This window comes from Monodelphis domestica, chromosome 7 (assembly GCF_027887165.1).
Source record: "Monodelphis domestica isolate mMonDom1 chromosome 7, mMonDom1.pri, whole genome shotgun sequence".
NCBI lineage: Eukaryota > Metazoa > Chordata > Mammalia > Didelphimorphia > Didelphidae > Monodelphis > Monodelphis domestica.
Window position 1 is genome coordinate 228814849 of NC_077233.1, and position 16943 is coordinate 228831791.

Below are 16943 nucleotides of genomic sequence, written 5' to 3' on the forward strand. Positions count from 1 at the left end.
ATGATGTTTTCTTGATCTTTATTACTAGTATAAATGTCTATAATTATATGAATTAATCTTATATCCTGGAAATTTGCTCAACTCATTTACTGCCTCAACTATTTGGTTGAAGTCATTTGATTTTCTAAATAAGATATTATATAATAAAAAATAGAATTTTGACTTATTCGTTTCCAATTTTAATTCTTCTAATATTTTCTTCTTTCTCTTATTGCAACTGCTAGCATTTTCAATACCATGTAAAATAGAAGTGGTGAAAATGAACACTGTATTTGTATCTATTTCTTGTGGAACTGCTTCTAATCTTTCATCACTCTATAGTATGTTGTTGGTTTGGTTGAAAATAGGAGGCTTTATTGTGTTAAGAAATATCCTTCTAGGGGGCAGCTGGGTAGCTCAGTGGATTGAGAACCAGGCCTAGAGACGGGAGGTCCTAGGTTCAAATCTGGCCTCAGACACTTCTCAGCTGTGTGACCCTGGGCAAGTCACTTGACCCCCATTGCCTAGCCCTTACCACTCTTCTGCCTTGGAGCCAATACACAGTATTGACTCCAAGATGGAAGGTAAGGGTTTAAAAAAAAAAAGAAATATCCTTCTATTCTTGTTTTCTTTAATATTTTATGCTTAAAAATCCCTTCATGTAATTATATACTTTTATTATAAATACAGATATGTGCTTAAGTTCCTTAATTTATTTAGAAGACAGTTTAATAAATTACAAGGTTAGGTCATTTTCCAAAAATACTTTTGCAGGTCATCATAAAAATATAATTGGCTTTATGCCTACAACTATTCTTGTCAACTCTTCTCTGGTTTAAATGTTACAGAATCCTCTTTTTATAACCATAAACGACTTTTAGATATTTCCTAAATTCTTAATATTAGTTCACAAAAATGTTTAACTATTCTTACTCATACAGGTTCTCTGTTCTCTATTATAAACAGCCCCAAAATTCCTGCATCAATGTCATTTTCTCCACAACTGACAAAAACCCTGTACGGCTACTATGGGACCCACTGTAGGAAGAAGTAGAGAATGCAGAAAGAAAGCTGAGAACTGGGCAACCCAAAGGGAAAGTATACCACTTGGGAGAATCTGATTCCAAAGACATGCTTCCAAGTAATAATGCCCTGTCTAGCTTATAATGTCCTGCCTAAAAATATCTAAGATTCTGTGAAATCCTACTATTTAGGAAATCTGTGTTAATAATAATCTTCTAAAAATAAACAAATATCTAAGTTTTAGGACTTGGCTATTAGTCACATATACTGATAACTCAATCAGCTTTCCTATTTGTAATGTGCTACACTGAAAAAGCAGGATTTCTGATTGAAGGGTTTGTACAAGAACGGTACTGAACATTTTGAAAGTATCAAAACTGGTCTTCCTGTGTTGTAATGCTAGAGGCAACTAGTGTTCTCCATGGTAATTTGGGAAAGGGTGCAAAAAGATTGAGAGAGCACTAAAAATCTAACTTTGTCTCTTTCAAAGTTCTGCAAGTCCTAGAACTGAGGCTAGTATTGATGTAACTGCATTATGAATCAAATAGGCTTTTGTAATCTAACCTAGGAAATATAACCACCACTAATTGAATGCTTCATTGGGAAAATGTATTCTGATTCTTTTAAAATAAACTAACAAATTTTCAAAAGTAGATGCATTCCTAAATTGAGGACTACTTACACTAGAAATCTAATGCCAAAAATAAAGTAGTGCAACTTTTTTAATCCACCCACACTCTGCTGGAAGACAGATAAGATTAAGGGTTCCATTAAAAAACCATCCCAAAAGATGTCTATAAAAACATCATTAGAAAAAGATGTGTTGGATATGAACTTGTTCACAAAATTGCAGAAAAACAAAATGATGAATACTTTTAAGTTCAAGAGAGTAAAATTCAGTATGAAAAAAATTTCTTCTTCACATATAGGGAGTACAGTTCTGACCTAAGAGAGAGACAAAGTGGAGAAGTCCTCGCCCTGATCTCTTATTACTGACTATACTGCCTGACAATATAGAATATGGAACTTATAGTCACAGATACCAGAGCCAAAATGAGTAATAATGAAAACATGGAATTTGGTATAGGATCTGATCATGTCATTAATCTGCCCCAAATCTTCAGTATTATTAGGTTTATATATCAAAGAGATTAAAGTAAGAAGAGAAGGACCCATACATATAAAAATATTTATAGTAGCACTTCTGTAATTGCAAAGGGAGTGCCCTTCAAAAAAAGAATGAACAAATTATGGCACATAAATGCAATGAATACTAATATGCTATAAGAAATAATCAAAAGGAAGATTTCAGAGATTTATATGATTGAGAGACATAAGTTAGCAGAACCAGAAATACAATTTAAACAATAACATTCTAAAGATAAACAATTTTAAATACTTTAAGAATAACTAATAAGCACAATGATCAGCAAAATTCCAGAGGATCAATGTTGAAGCATGATACTCATACCCTCTGCAGAGAATGAGACATATTATTTAGATACGGCCAATGCAGGGATTTGTTTTCTTTGACTGTACATTTATTATAGGGGTTTGTTTCAAGTTTTCCTCCCCAAATGGGAAGAATAAAAGAGAGGAACAAATAATTTTTATTTGAAAAAATAAAACAATGTTGAAAAAAATCTTCAGTTTCCCTATAGCCTACTTAGTAAAAGTTCAGATTATTCAACCTAGTCTAAGCAATACAATCTAACTCCACTCTTATGTTCCATTAAACAACTTAATACACACTATTTCCCAGCCAGCCTGGACAACTCTCTCCCAAACACACATTTTCACACTTCCGTGCCCTAAGATCATTCTGTATGCCTGGAATGTAAAAGTAAGAATAGAAGATGTATTATACCCCTTTTCCCATTCTTTACAGCCCAAGCACCACTTCCTTCAGTAAACCTTTCCTAATCTGATTCTTTACAATTTCCTCTTAGCAAATCCTTCAGAAAGAAAATATTATTTTATTTTCAAACTCTCTAATCCACTTACATAACAGTGGACTTATTTTTATTGGTGCCTTATCTGTTTACTAAAACTACAAGCTCCTAATGGCCAAAGCCATAACTTCTCAACTCTGTATCTCCCCAATGCCTAAGATTATACTCTGGTGCTTAAGAAAGATCTGTTGGTTAATTGGAGGTATACTTAACTAAATCTTATAATTAACTTCAAGGACAAACCCAAATGAATTGATGCAGAGTGAAATAAGCAGAACCAGGAAAACATTGTACACATGAACAAAAATATTGTGGAATGATCAACTGTGACAGACTTGGCTATTACCAGCAACACAATGATCCAGGACAATTCTGAGGGATTTATGAGAAAGAATGCCATCCACCTCCAGAGAAAGAACTTTTGAAGTAGAAAGGCAAATGAAAGCATATGATTTTTCACTTGTTTATTTAGGTATATGTTTTGGGGTTTTTGTTTTATAAGATTACTCACTTATAAAAATGAAAAATATGAAAATATGTTTCATGTGATAATTCACATATAACCCAGATTAAATTGCTTGCCAGCTGCACGAGGGGGGAAGGAAGAAGGGTGGAAGGCAATTTGAATCATATAACTTTGGAAAACTTATGTCAAAACTTGTTATTATATGTAATTGATAATAATAATAATGATTTTTAAAAGGAAAAAGAAAAAAGGGCAAAATGTTTCTCCACAAACAAGTTTCATGTCCCTGTTACCAGACTACATAGCTGAATAGAAAATTACCTATTAATTGTCCAATTCTTGTGTTCAGTTCTAACATCTTGAGTTCCTTAGGTCATTAAGGCAGTAATAAGCATTTATTAAGTGCCTATTACATGCCAGTTATTATGTTAAATACAGAGGATACAAAGACCAAAGACATTTTCTGCTCTCAAAGAGCTCATACTTTAAGAGAAGTAACAAAATAACAACAGCTGTATTCATACAAGATATATTATGAGACAAATTAGAGATAATCAACAGAGAGAAGGCACTAGCACAAAGTGGGATTGGGAGAGATTTCTTGTAAAAGGTGGGATTTTAGTTAGGATTTGAGAGAAGCCCAGAAGTGAAGATTAAGAGCAGAATAGTAGTGCACAGTAGAGAGCCTGTGAGAATGCCTGGTGTCAGGAGATGAAATGTCTTGTTTTGAGGCCAGGAGAACTGAAGGTCTGATGGTGGTGTTTTTTAAGAGCTAAAAATAGTTCTGGCCACTCTCTCACCAAAGGGCAGCCAACTAGGTTATTTCTCATCCTAAAAGGTTTGAAAAGAAAACACTGGGCTTTGGGCCTTGAATTGGAGATAAGCCCTATATTAGCTCACTGCAGATTCTACTTTCACCAAACTTCTAGGTTTTAACTTTATTATCAGAGACTCTTCAAATAGACAAAAAGAATATGACACACATTTGCTATCAATATACCCATGGACCCAATTTATTATACAATTATTATAGCTGAAGCAGAATTATATGAAGCTTAAGAGGTGAGGGGAAAAAAGCATCACAGTCTAAAGTTAATGAAAACAACTTTAGGGACTTTACACCTTAACATACTTCTGAGTCAAGGAAATGTTTAGTTTCTTGTGTAGGTTTTTTCCCTTACACCAATTAAGTCTATGCTCATTACATAAAAGTGGTTCATGAGTTTCCCAATAGCTATAAGATTTAAAATTTGAATTGAAGAAAAGTATCCTTAAATAACTTTAAAAAAAAAAAGGATTTTTAAAAGCATTATGAGGAAGGGGAATACAAGGAAGAAAAGTATAACCACATTCATACTTAACAGGTTTACCTGTACAGAGCTAGCAAAAGTGGAAAGAAAAATATCTAAAAGCACAGTAGCAAAGAACCCAAAGGGGAAAGGCTACTTCTTCCTGGTGACAGTTCCATTTCCACCAGAAAAAAGATTAATTTATCACTGTCACAGAATGTAGACTCTCCTGGTTCCTTCCTTTAAGCAAAATAAACAACTCATTTTTAAAACACTTCTTAAATAATATTCTCAAATGAGCTCTGGATCTTCTTATAACCTAACTCATCTTTCTCTTTCCTTTTATCTACAAGTTCTTATAATAAATAAAATAAAATCAAGCAGAGTTTATTTCTGCTCTGTGAACTTCCTAACTACTAGCTCAATTTTGGACTTATTTTTTTAAAATGGGATTCTGCAATTTATATTCCAAACTTTCCCCCTTTTTTTATTTAGAATTTTTCCATGGTTATGTGATTCATGATTCCCCCTCCTTCCACTCTTTCCTTTCCCTCTACAGAATCCAATAAGCAGTTCCACTGGGCTATATATATATCATTGTTCAAAACCTATTTCAGTATTATTCATATCTGCAGTAGCGCAATCCTTTTAACATCAAAACCCCAATCATATATTTTTCTAGTTCATTTCCATTTCCACAGTTCTTTCTCTGGATATGGATAGTGTTCTTTCTCACAAGTTCCTCTGAATTGTCCTGGGTCATTGCATTGCTGCTAGTAGAAAACTATTACATTCGTTTGTGCCATAATGTGTACAATGTTCTCCTGGTTCTGTTCCTTTGGCTCTGCATCAATTCCTGGAGGTCGTTCCAGTTCACATGGAATTCCTCCAGTTCATTGTTCCTTCGAGCACAATAGCATTCCATCACCAAGAGATACCACAATTTGTTCAGCCATTTCCCAATTGATGGACATCCCCTCATTTTCCAATTTTTTTGCTACCACAAAGCACAATTATAAATATTTTTTGTACAAGTTTTTTTTTTCCCCTCATTATCTCTTTGAGGAACAAAACCAGAAGTGGTATGGCTAGGTCAAAAGGTAGGCATTCTTTTAAAGCCCTTTGTGCATAGTTCCAAATTGCCATCCAGAATGGTTGGATCAATTCACAACTCCACCAGCAGTGTATTAGTGTCCCAGTTTTGCCACATCTCCTCCAACATTTATCACTTTCTTTTGATGCCATATTAGCCAGTCTGCTAGGTGAAAAGTGGTACCTCAGAGTTGTTTAAATTTGCATTTCTCTAATCAGGAGGGATTTAGAACACTTTTTCATGTGCTTATTGATAGTTTTTATTTCATAATGTGAAAACTGCCTATTCATATCCCTTGACCATTTGTCAACTGGGGAATGGCTTGATTTTTTGTAAATTTAACTAAGTTCCTTATATATTTGGGATATTAAACCTTTGTCAGGAAGTTCTGTTATAAAAATGTTCTCCCAGTTTGTTGCTTTCCTTCTAATTTTGGTTGCATTGGTTTTGTTTGCACAAACCCTTTTTAATTTGATATAATCAAAGTCATTCATTTTATATTTTGCAATATTCTCTATCTCTTACTTGGTCTTAAATTCCTTTCTTTCCCACAGATCTGGCAGGTATACTATTCTATGTTCACTTAATTTATTTATGATTTCACTCTTTATATTTAAGTCATTTACCCATTCCAAATTTATCTTGGTATAGGATGTAAGATGTTGATCTAAACCTAATTTTTCCCATGCTGTTTTCTAATTTACCCAGCAGTTTTTGTCAAATAGTGAGTTCTTGTCCCAAAAGCTGGGGTATTCCAAATTTCTTGAGAAAAAATTCTTACTACTATATTAAAATATGTATGCATAATTATGCTTTTTAAATTAACAAAATATTGGTATTCCTGGTCACTAGCTCTTTTTTCTGTGCACACCAAATTTCCTTAAGCCTTTCTCTACCCTAAGCTTCAAAGATACTATTCTCATCAGATTTATTTTATTTAGATACCCTGACGATTTTGCCTAACATGATGGATTCAATCATCCTGATACATAGACAACATACAACACTTGTTTATGTTTTATGTTTCAGGTAGTTCTGGTCCTTAATTAAATCTGTAATAAACACCTGCTATTTGCACTGTGCTAGAAACTATGAAGATGTAATAAGATGACTAAGACAAATATGGAAACAGCTTACAACCATAACTAACAAATAAAGTGCAACATGACAAACTGCCTTAAGAGGAGTATATTAGGAGTTCAGAGGAGGAAAAGGTTGCTTCCAGATAGGATAATCAGGAAAGCTTTTAAGAAGGGTAATATTTGAACTGGGCCTTATAGGATGGTTTTAAATTTTAATTTAAATTTTAAAGGATTTCAACAGATGAAATTGGAAAAAGAAATGTAGGTAGACTGGACTACCAGAGCAAAGAAATGGTGAGAAAAGCAAAAAAGATAAAATGAGGGTATAAAGAATATAAGTAATCTGGTGTGGATAGAACACATAATTCCTGTCAAGGAGTAAGGAGAATTGTGGCTGGAAAAGTGCATTGACTGTGGAGGGCTTTAGATTTGTGATGGTGAACCTATGGCACGCATACCAAAAAGGGCACACAGAGTCCTCTCTGTGGGCACACCTGCAGTCACCCTCCAGAGTTCATTACTAGAAAGGCAGAGGGACTTGGGAGGAGCTGCTCCCCTCCCCCTCTCCAAGTATGTGAGGATAGTCCTCACTTCCACCACCCCTTTTCCCAGTAGCCAATGCAAGCGCTTCCTCCCTCCCCTGTCTGGAGTAAAGGGGAGTCTCACATACTGTGTAAGGGTACAATGCTGGCAGTATAGCCTGTTGAAGTTGTGGTGAAGGTGATTCCTGTGGTAAGGTAAGAAAGGAGTTAGGTTTGAGGGAAGTGGAGCTCACAGCATGGTGCAGAGCTGGAGGGGAGCAGTACACTGGGGTCACTCTCTTCCCCCTCTCCACACTCACCAGCTCTCTACTTAGCAGCCCAATGGGTGTAATTCCTCCCTCTCCTGCCTGGGGTAAGGAGGTGGGATGGGGGACATGGCATAACACTCAGTCTCAGGAGGGGATGGGCACAGCACACAGTCTGGGGTGGGATGGGCACAGCACACAGTCTGGGGTGGGATGGGAGTGGGGCCCGGTATTCTGTCTCCAAAAGGTTCACCATCACTGCCTTAGACTTTTCTCCTATCAGCATGGAGAGTCCTTGAAAATTTCTGAGCAATTCTAGTGGTGACAGTATGTAAATGGAGTAGAGGAAGATTCCAGAGAGCAACAGCCCAGACAAAAAGGAATTATGATCTGAACGTAATCAGTGACACTGGAAATGCAAAGTTTTGGATTTGAGAACTAGAACAAAAAAAGAATAGCAATATTTGGTGACTAGACATAGGGAATAAGTAAAAAATTATTGAAATTTTGTGCCTACCTGCCTGGTGTTAATATTAAGAGAAAAACTGAACTCCATAGGAAAACTTCATCCATGGAAGGGCACAAAAGAAGACAGAAGAAATGAGTTTTGGTTTAGATATAATGAGGTTAAGATACAAAGACAAAAAAAGTTAAAATTTCACAACTAACTGTGATGCTAAAATGAGAGGCTGGGGCTAACGGCATGGATTTAAGGAGTCACCAACATGGAAACAAGAGATGGAATCTAAAGTGGATATGCTAAGTAATATATAAAGAAGAGATTCAAGGGCTTGGTGAATGTCAACATTTTAAAGAATATCAGAAGAGCCAGTAAAGGAGAAAAAAGCAGCAAAGGAGAAAAGTCTTCTTTGTCACAGAAGTCAAGGAAGAAAATTCTATTTAGTAATCCATAAGAGATAATATTAGAAAAAAACTGTGATATTTTAACACATTACTGAAATATAGGAAAAAATCTCCCAAAATGTCCTGCAATTTCTGAGCAGCAGATGCAAATCCAAGGAGAAAAAAATAATTCATATTTAGGAGAAAAATGGAGGCTATCTTAGATGTCCCAGGGAGAATCATAGACTAGGACTTTAAACTGAGTTCTCCTATCATTTCTGAAAGGAATACTAGAGAAAATATCTAATATTTCCTTTGAAGTTTCTTGAGAGAACATCCATTTTTTAGTATTTGCTTTGATTTTGGGGGGGGGGTAGAAATAATCTATTAATGATAACAGTTTGACTTCAGAGTAAATTTTAATTCCTAAACCCCAATATCTTGGACCCAAACAGTAAAAAAAAAAAATCCTATCATGTTCAATAAAATGCCTTACTACCAACTAATGAATAGGAAAAATCAGTTTTCCACACAAAGGAAACTGTCAAATAGAGATTGTTTTTGTAAAAAATTGTCTTTTTACACCATATGTACAGAAATGTTCTCTCTCCCTTTCTTTCTTTCTTTCTTTCTTTCTTTCTTTCTTTCTTTGTGTCTGAGTTCAAAGTAAAAAAAGATTTTCAAAAAGAAAACACCATAGAATTCCCAAATGTAATATAATTTGCTGGTCTCAGTTCAATATCTATTTTCCTTCTGTCCAAAATATATATACTAATGGGCCAACTCTAAGGGCTGTCTAAATCATGAAGCACAACTAGAGAGATAATAGGCATTCTTCAACTACTTAGTTTTTTCTGTGCAGAGTTAATGATTTTTTTGAGGGATCATCCTCTATAACAGTGGCAGACACATCTCCCTATTTTATGCCTCAGTTGATATTAATAATCAGAGGGTTGGAAAAAGTTCTTTCTGATGTCTTACTTGTCTGTTTATTTTAATGTCTTATCTAATCCCTCATACAATTTAGGAACTATCTGTTAGAATAAGTAGGGGTTCTAAAATATGAGAAAAATATTATAAAAACTTTGTTAGAACTTACCCATTTTTCTGCCTATTCTCTTAGAAGTTTTGTTCTAAATGGTTTCAGGATATAGAGTTTCTATAAATTTGTTTTTGGCTCTATTGCTTCCCTAGGTTACTGCTTCTTTATTTTCATCATTTTCTTCAAGATGTTAAAAAGTAGATTACATTAAAGTGTTGCTTTTGATTACAAGATCAGATATTTGATGACATAGTTTCTTGAGTGAAAGGAATAGGAAATGGCTATAATCAAAATTGATATTTGTCCATTTATCCATTTCCCATTTTTGGGTATAAGTAAGTTATTTAGAAAGGTCAGTTGAGATTTTCAAAAATTGTTTCTTTTCTTCTCATCTTTATCCCTTTGATATCGATTCTGACCTTTGATTGAACAAATCAGTGGTCTTACTATACAATGACAGCATACATTAACCAATTCAGAAATTACTCCCATGTTAACTTACTCTGCTGCTTAAAATAGAAAATTTATCTTTTGTGATAATGTTTCAAGTGATCAAATTATGTCATAATCAGTAACACTCGGCTTTCTTCTTGAAAAATCATTCAAGATTTTTAGGAATAAGTATTTATGTATTCTACCTGTCTTTAGACTTTCATTTTTTTTATTATTTTAAATTAAAAAAAAATTTAGTTTATTTAATTAATTAATTTTGAATATTTTTCCATATTTACATGAATCATGTTCTTTCACTCCCCTCCTCCCATCCCCCTCCTGTATAGCCAATGAGCAATTTCACTGGGTTTTACATGTGTCATTGATCAAGATCTATTTGCATATTGATATTTGCACTAGAGTGATCATTTAGAGCAGGGGTTCCCAAACTTTTTAAACAGGGGACCAGTTTACTGTCCCTCAGACCGTTGGAGGACCTGACTGTTAAAAAAAACTATGAACAAATCTGTTTACCACTACCTGGGATAGTGGAGGCTACAGCGCTGGCTGAGATGGACCTGTTACACCTTGCACAGGCCCATCACCACCACCACTATACCAGGCAGCAGTATACACAGTGCAGAATCCCCTCCCCCAGATCTCTGCTCACTATGTGATGTCTTCCATTGTACAGCCACAAAATCCTCTGCACGGAGCCTTGTTCTCCTTCGGTTACTCTCAGAACAAGGCACCATGCAAAGGAAGCATGTCACCGGAAGTAGTACTGTACATGAGTGCCATAGCGCCACCACATACCATACTCCTCTCACTGACCACCAATGGAAGAGGTGTCCCTTCTGGAAGTGTAGTGGGGGCTGGATAAATGGCTGGGGGGGGGGGCATGTGGCCCATGGGCCATAGTTTGAGGACTTAGTTTGAGGTTTAGAGTCTACATCCCCAATCATATCCCCATCTAATGATGTGATCAAGCAGTTGTTTTTTTTCTGTATTTCTACTCTCACAGTTCTTTCTCTGGATGTGGACAGCGTTCTTTCTCAAATTCCTCAGAATTGTCCTAGATCATTGCATTTCTGCTAGTAAATAAGTCTATTATATTCGACTGTGCCACAGTGCATCCATCTCTGTATACAATATTCTCCTGGTTCTGCTCCTTTCACTCTGCATCAATTCCTAGAGGTCGTTTCAGTTCACATGGAATTGTAGACTTTCATTTCTCAATCTTTAGTGAGTCCAACATATTTTTCAACATCCTCCTCTATACTTTTCATGAAAATCACTGAGAATTAAGATTTACTTTATTTTGAGCGTCTTATCAAGTTCTTTCTAGACTTTTTCTACCTCTTTATTGTCTGCAAGAGGTGTTGGTGAATAAGCTACAATTATCTTCAAAAGTTAATCCTTTTGCAAATGTCCATAATGAACCCTACAATGCAAAATGACTAAATATCTCATGAAATTATCTTTCTTATTGCCTTTAGATACATGATAAAAGTGATTCTTTTATTTAAGTTGGTCCACTGAAAGCAGAAATAGTCTATCAGAAAAGCTATCCTCAAAATCTTTATAAAATGGCAGAATCTTCCAGGATTTATACTCTGCTGGCATAGCCTTTAAAAAACCAGGGTGACCCATACCACAATCAAGCATTGGAGTGGAGATCAAGTCAATAAAGAGAAATTAATTTGAATACTATGGAATAGATCTTAATCTGATTTCCAAGTTTGCTATGTTTCTGAACTTCATCTCCAAACTAGAAAGATATGTGTAGTATCTAGCTCACACTGTTGTTTTAAGGTATAAGAAGAATGCATATTATCTGTTTAAGCCTTAAAACATTATAAAAATGTCAATCATCATTATAGATTGCTCTAATTTAGAAAGTCTTTCGGCTTGACCTTGGTTTGAATGTGTCATCAGAACATTTGGGTAGCATGGCATTGATAGAGAAAGGGTTAGATCTGATCAGAAGATCGAAATCCAAAAACTAGTTTTGCCACTTAAAACCTGTTTGACTTTGAGAAAACACTCCCCTAATTCTCAGTTTCCTCATCAATAAAATGAGATTAGACTAATGACTTTTAAGGTTCCTTTCAGATTATAATGGACAATCCTATTTTGTGTCCTAAAGAGCAAGGAAAATTTCTAATAGACCTCCCTAACAATATGCTACAAGATTCTCAAATTCTTTATCCTAATGTCAAATTATGTCACTAAAACTCAAAGAATCACAAAAATTGTCAACTCACCTCTATCTTTTATTTCACTGATCTAACCAGTTCCCAAAGCATTCCATTTCTTTTTAACATCCTTATTTACTCCCTTGGCCACTGTTCTCAGCCTAAGTATGCCATTGCTCAACAGATCCCATAAACTCCTAGAATGCCACAGCTGGCTAGCTTCTAGTTTTATAAATCAGAAAACTCAGAGAGATGATGTGAGCTGGCCATGATCAACATCCATCCCTTTCCATAGGAGATAATTACCACTATAATTTTAGCGGTCCTCTTCTCCCATCACATTTTCTATTTTCCTCCTTAAAGTTTCCTTGCTACTCAATAAATAGTGGCTTACCCAGAAATTTTAAAAGAGAGGCTCCAATCCAATTTTAGGAAAAGCTCTCTTTGTCCACTATTAACATCAAATTAAACATCTCCAGCTACCTTAAAAGGAATTCAATCTACTAAATTTATTAAATAGTGCTAGGAGCTGAACATTCAAGAGCAAAAGTAAGTCTTTGCCCTCAAGGATCATACATTCTACAGGCAGGATACAACATATTCAAAAAGTATATACTAAGTAATACAAACTAATTTCAAAAGAGAGAGAGTGCTAATAACATGGGGTGAAGAATTAGGAAAGGTAGGGGTTGGCATCTAAATTATTCTTCTATGCAGCAGGAATACATTCCCAACATGAAGAACCATTAGTACAAAGACAAGAGGGAGGGAGATGGAATATCTAGTATGGGAAAGAGATAGCAGGCCGATTTGACCAGATCAGAGATTGCACAAAGAATAATGAAATAAGACTAGAAGTATAGATGGGTGCAAGTTTGTAAAGGCTTTTAAATACAAGTTTGTATTTTATGAGAGGCAGAAGGGAGGTATGGAAGATTTCTGATTGGGAGGTGAAATAAATGTTCAGATCTATATATTAGGAATATCAATAAAAACACTAACAAGGTAATATTAGATATCCTCATTAATAAAACCAGAGAATTAGGATTATGTATTTAGAAGGATCTTTCCAGTTCTAATTTGAAAACTCAAGAATTGGAGAAAAAGAAGGGGTTATTATCTTTAGCTCTTATTTCCTTATTTTTTTGCCTTTTGCTTTTTCCCAACCCGAGGGTCATATTTCCATTGTAGGTGGGTAGTCCAAGTATTATCACTGAGGTTAAGTGATTTAACCACGATCACACAGGCAACAGTAACATGAAAATGGATTTCATCACTTCTGCAATTCTTTCCAAAAATGCAGATCACAACTTAGCCACACTTGCCCATTCTGTGTGACTTGTCAACATTGCTATAAGGCATATAATCAATATACCAGAAGCCTTTCTCCTAATATCACCTCCTAACATGCACCTATGAGACATTGGCTGTCAACTCATTATCCCTTGTTTTCCATCTTCTCCTCCTGTTATACAATTGCTTGCTGACTTCTTTTACTAGTGCTTTTATGGGTAAATGACACCTATGCCCTGATTTCAAATCTAAGATCCTTATCCTTGGTTTTTAAGTCTTAGATTATATTGCACATCTTTCATTATTTCTCTTTAGATAATTCAATCTCTCCCAACTGGAATTCCAAAAGCAATTCAAAATGTGCCTATATTCTATTCTTCTTCACCTAGCCTACCAAAAACAAGAAAATTTTCAAGACTGATCAGAAAACAAATGGCTACTTCTCACCATACCCTTGACCTGATATAGTCTATTCGGCTGCCTACTCTATTTCCTATACATATGCATTCACTAGTTAAGCTGAATTGCCTGCTTAATTTAAAAAAATTAAGTAAGCAAGGTATTACATATATTCCTCTATTAGGAAATGAAAAATGTTTGCCATATGAAGCACACTGATCTTCAAAATAAGCAGAGTTTTCCTTCCTGGCTTCTTCTTGTCCTGAAAAATCACAAGTCATGAAAGTTTGCTAAATATATGGCCTATTTAATGCCATAACACATAAAAGAGGACTCATCACTTTTTGCCCTCAAGTGATATGTTGCTCTCTTAACAGCTCTTTTAGGGAGCTCCATTTCACTTCCATAGCAATTTTTGGGGCATTATGAATGCCTATTTACCCATATTCACATTGTAAGGTACTCTCACTATTAATTAGCTATGATTCATAACAAGTTGGAGCTATTGATTTTAACCAGTTTTAATTAGGTTAACATCTAATAAAAGAATCTAAGAAGAGCTTGAGAAATGTGAATGTAGTTAAGAAAGATTCATGATTGACACCCCACCCCTTTTCCCAATAGCTATGATACATAAAAAATGTTTTGAGACATAGCAGGTAGGTATCTAAATGAAGTCACTGGCCATCATTGTTAAAAAACAAGCACAAACCCTGAAAAACATGTATCACTCCTGCTTCTAAAAAGCAGTATGACCTAAGTGGGCAAGTTACTTCACTGGGGCTCTGTTTCTTTCCTGTCAAACGGGTTTGGGTTAGATTTCTATGAAGTCTTATGGCCTAAATTTATGATTTTAACCCCAAAACAAGTAAATTATTATGCCAATTATAAAAAACAACAATGCCACATGCTTATTTAATTTGGACCCTAAAATAAATCAATTCTGTTTCTCTCAATTTTCCTGGGCACTTCCCACAAAAAAATAATAACCCTGACAGATAACTTTATAACTAGAAGGCTATCAGTAGAGTACAACTAAATTAAAGAAAAAAACATAAATAATGTCCACTTAAATTTACCACTATCTAATACTGTAGATTAGAATAATTCACTTAAATATATCACAACTACTATCAGACTTAGAAGATACAGCATCTAAGATACTTGGGATACAAATCAGGAAGAGGATTCATTCATTACCAACCTTAGGACAACTTTTCTTCTGACCAGAATTAGACATTTATTTGTATGAAAATTAGATCAGTTCTTTCCCTCACCTCTGAATGGTAACACTGGTACAGTAGATTAATTTAATGGTTGAAAATGTCTTTTGGATTATTTTTGCCTCCTACCCTACACCTCAGTTTCCCTCCTTCATATCACCAAAGGAATTAAAAGGGGTGTAATCAAAAGGGATAAAATTTTTACCAAAACACCAATAACTCCATTTATCTTGGCATTTTTTTTCTCAAGGAAGCCTTCAGAGTATTCTGGTCCTCACTATTCTCCAATCTAGAACTTAATTCTATATGAACTAATGTTTTCCTATACAGCTTTATGGGAGTTACATTCCAGCATAAGGAAAAGCAGCCCCACAATGCCGTAACAGGGTGCTCAGATGGATCCAGATACTGAGGCTGCCATCATTTGGGAAAAGAAAGCGGGTAAGAGAATCACAGACATTTCATTAATTTGGGGCACCTGGGGCTCCAACACCCAGGGGAAGCTTCACCTGGATGTACTGTTGTTGTTTTTACTGCTAATCATCTCAGGGAGCAGCAGGACCGAGCTCCTTTCGTAAGCAATGCCTCCCATCACTCCACACACCTTTTGGGGCGGGGGTGGGAGGACCCCATTTTCCTCCGGCGAAAGACAGCGGCGGCGAAAGGCTGCCACGAAGCCTGGACGAGGCTGCACTCCCTCCCCACCCCACCCCCGCCCCGGGGACCCCCTAGTTCCTGCCTGGGGGGTGGGGAATACCTGCAGCCGGACATTGAGCATCATGGAGGCCACGATGTAGAGGTAGGGAAAGTTGATGCGAAGCCGCCAGGCCAGGTCGAAGAAGATGAGCAGGGTCCGAGTCAGCCCCTTGCAGAAGACTCCATAGGAGCGGGCGGCGGCTGATCGGGAGAGCCGGAGAGCCAGGGCGGACAGGGCCGCCGCCATATACCCCAGAGCCGCCCGCTCCGCGACCGCTTGACCACTGTCCTAGGACCGAGGAGACTGAGCGCAGCGAGTCGGAGGCCCTCGGCAGGGCAGGCACTGGGCTGCCGGGTGGGGTGCTAGGGCTCTGCTACGGGCTCGGCGTCGCGGTTCCTCCACTTCGGGCCGCTCGCCCCAGGAGCTGCTGGCTCCTTCTGCGGTACTGCAACTCCGCCCCGGGGTGCTCCGCCCTGGGGTCCTCCACCCGGCGGCCGCCCCCTAGCCGGGAAGCCCCAATCTACGGCCCAGCTGGGGCGGGTGAGGGGGAGGGGGAAAGGAGGTGGGCGGGGGAGGAGGAGACGGGGCGGGGGGAAAGGAGGAGGAGGAGGAGGAGGAGGAAGAGGAGGAGGAGGCGAACACCTCTGCGTCACGCCCGGCGCAACGTCTTGGACGTGCCGCGGCCCAGGTCCAAATCCTGGCGTCTGATTACGTCATAATACTCGACCGCGAAATTCGGTGCCTGCGCAGTCTACTTTCTTTCTGCCCTGGCTTCACACCCCTAGCCCACCTTCTGCCAGGTGCATCGAGCCTGGAGCATGACGCATGCGCAGATAAATCTCTACTTAAAACCGAAAAATAGTCTTGATGAACCCTCTAGTGGCTGACTTTTTTTTTTTTATATGAAGTACCGTTTGTAAAGCTGGTGAATTTTTGGTTATTTTCGATATAGTTGTAACAAATGTGAAGAATTTTTAAAATTTTATTGTCTTTCTCAAATAAACCTTGTAATGTAGCAAGGATAAAAATCATATTTTGTTATCAGATTTTTAAATAAATGACTGCACAAAGAATTTATTTGCCCGTTTTAAATATTGCTGATTTAAGTGTTTCAAGAAAGGAATTGCCTTGCATCTATGTAACCT

The 16943-nt window shown here is 36.8% G+C and overlaps 1 protein-coding gene across 9 annotated transcripts in view; it reads right to left on the bottom strand.

The window, feature by feature from the left end:
- LOC103102040 (small integral membrane protein 10-like protein 2A) overlaps positions 1-16943 on the bottom strand; it is a 154098-nt gene that overhangs the window by 36494 nt on the left and 100661 nt on the right. The window contains exon 1 of one of the 9 annotated variants that reach the window (XM_007498255.3): positions 15859-16499. The exons of the other annotated variants lie outside the window; for them this stretch is intronic. Within the exon in view, the coding sequence (XP_007498317.1) occupies positions 15859-16044 (186 nt within the window). The 5' untranslated portion in view covers positions 16045-16499. Of the gene's footprint in view, positions 1-15858; positions 16500-16943 lie in introns of those variants that run through there. 9 annotated transcript variants of the gene reach the window in all.